This window comes from Penaeus monodon, chromosome 15, assembly GCF_015228065.2.
Source record: "Penaeus monodon isolate SGIC_2016 chromosome 15, NSTDA_Pmon_1, whole genome shotgun sequence".
Taxonomy (NCBI): Eukaryota; Metazoa; Arthropoda; class Malacostraca; order Decapoda; family Penaeidae; genus Penaeus; species Penaeus monodon.
The window spans coordinates 27,644,865-27,645,129 of record NC_051400.1 but is presented as its reverse complement, the minus strand read 5'-3'; the positions used below and the strand labels follow the sequence as shown (position 1 = coordinate 27,645,129).

Sequence of the window (265 nt, the reverse complement as noted above, 5' to 3'; positions counted from 1 at the left end):
GAACAGGCGAAGAGATCGATGGGGAATCAAAAATGGTCGCTAAAGATGAGAAGAAGAGCAACAAGGGAAGAGATCAGGATCAGAAAAAGAAAGAGAAACTCAAAGAAATGGAGGATAAATTAAGAGAGAATGAGGAAAAGGGTGAAGAGGAAGAGGAGTATGATGACAATTTCAAGGACGAGTATGGCGGAGAGGAAGGCATGGAGAATGAAGATGAGGATCCACCCATGCAATTACCCGAGGACATGAACTTAGGCGATGACAT

At 43.4% G+C, this 265-nt stretch overlaps 1 protein-coding gene across 1 annotated transcript in view; it reads left to right on the top strand.

The window, feature by feature from the left end:
- LOC119582288 (midasin-like) overlaps positions 1-265 on the top strand; it is a gene marked incomplete in the record, with an annotated part of 28,200 nt that overhangs the window by 24,184 nt on the left and 3,751 nt on the right. Inside the window, 1 exon segment of the mRNA XM_037930506.1 lies at positions 1-265. Within this exon segment, the coding sequence (XP_037786434.1) occupies positions 1-265 (265 nt within the window).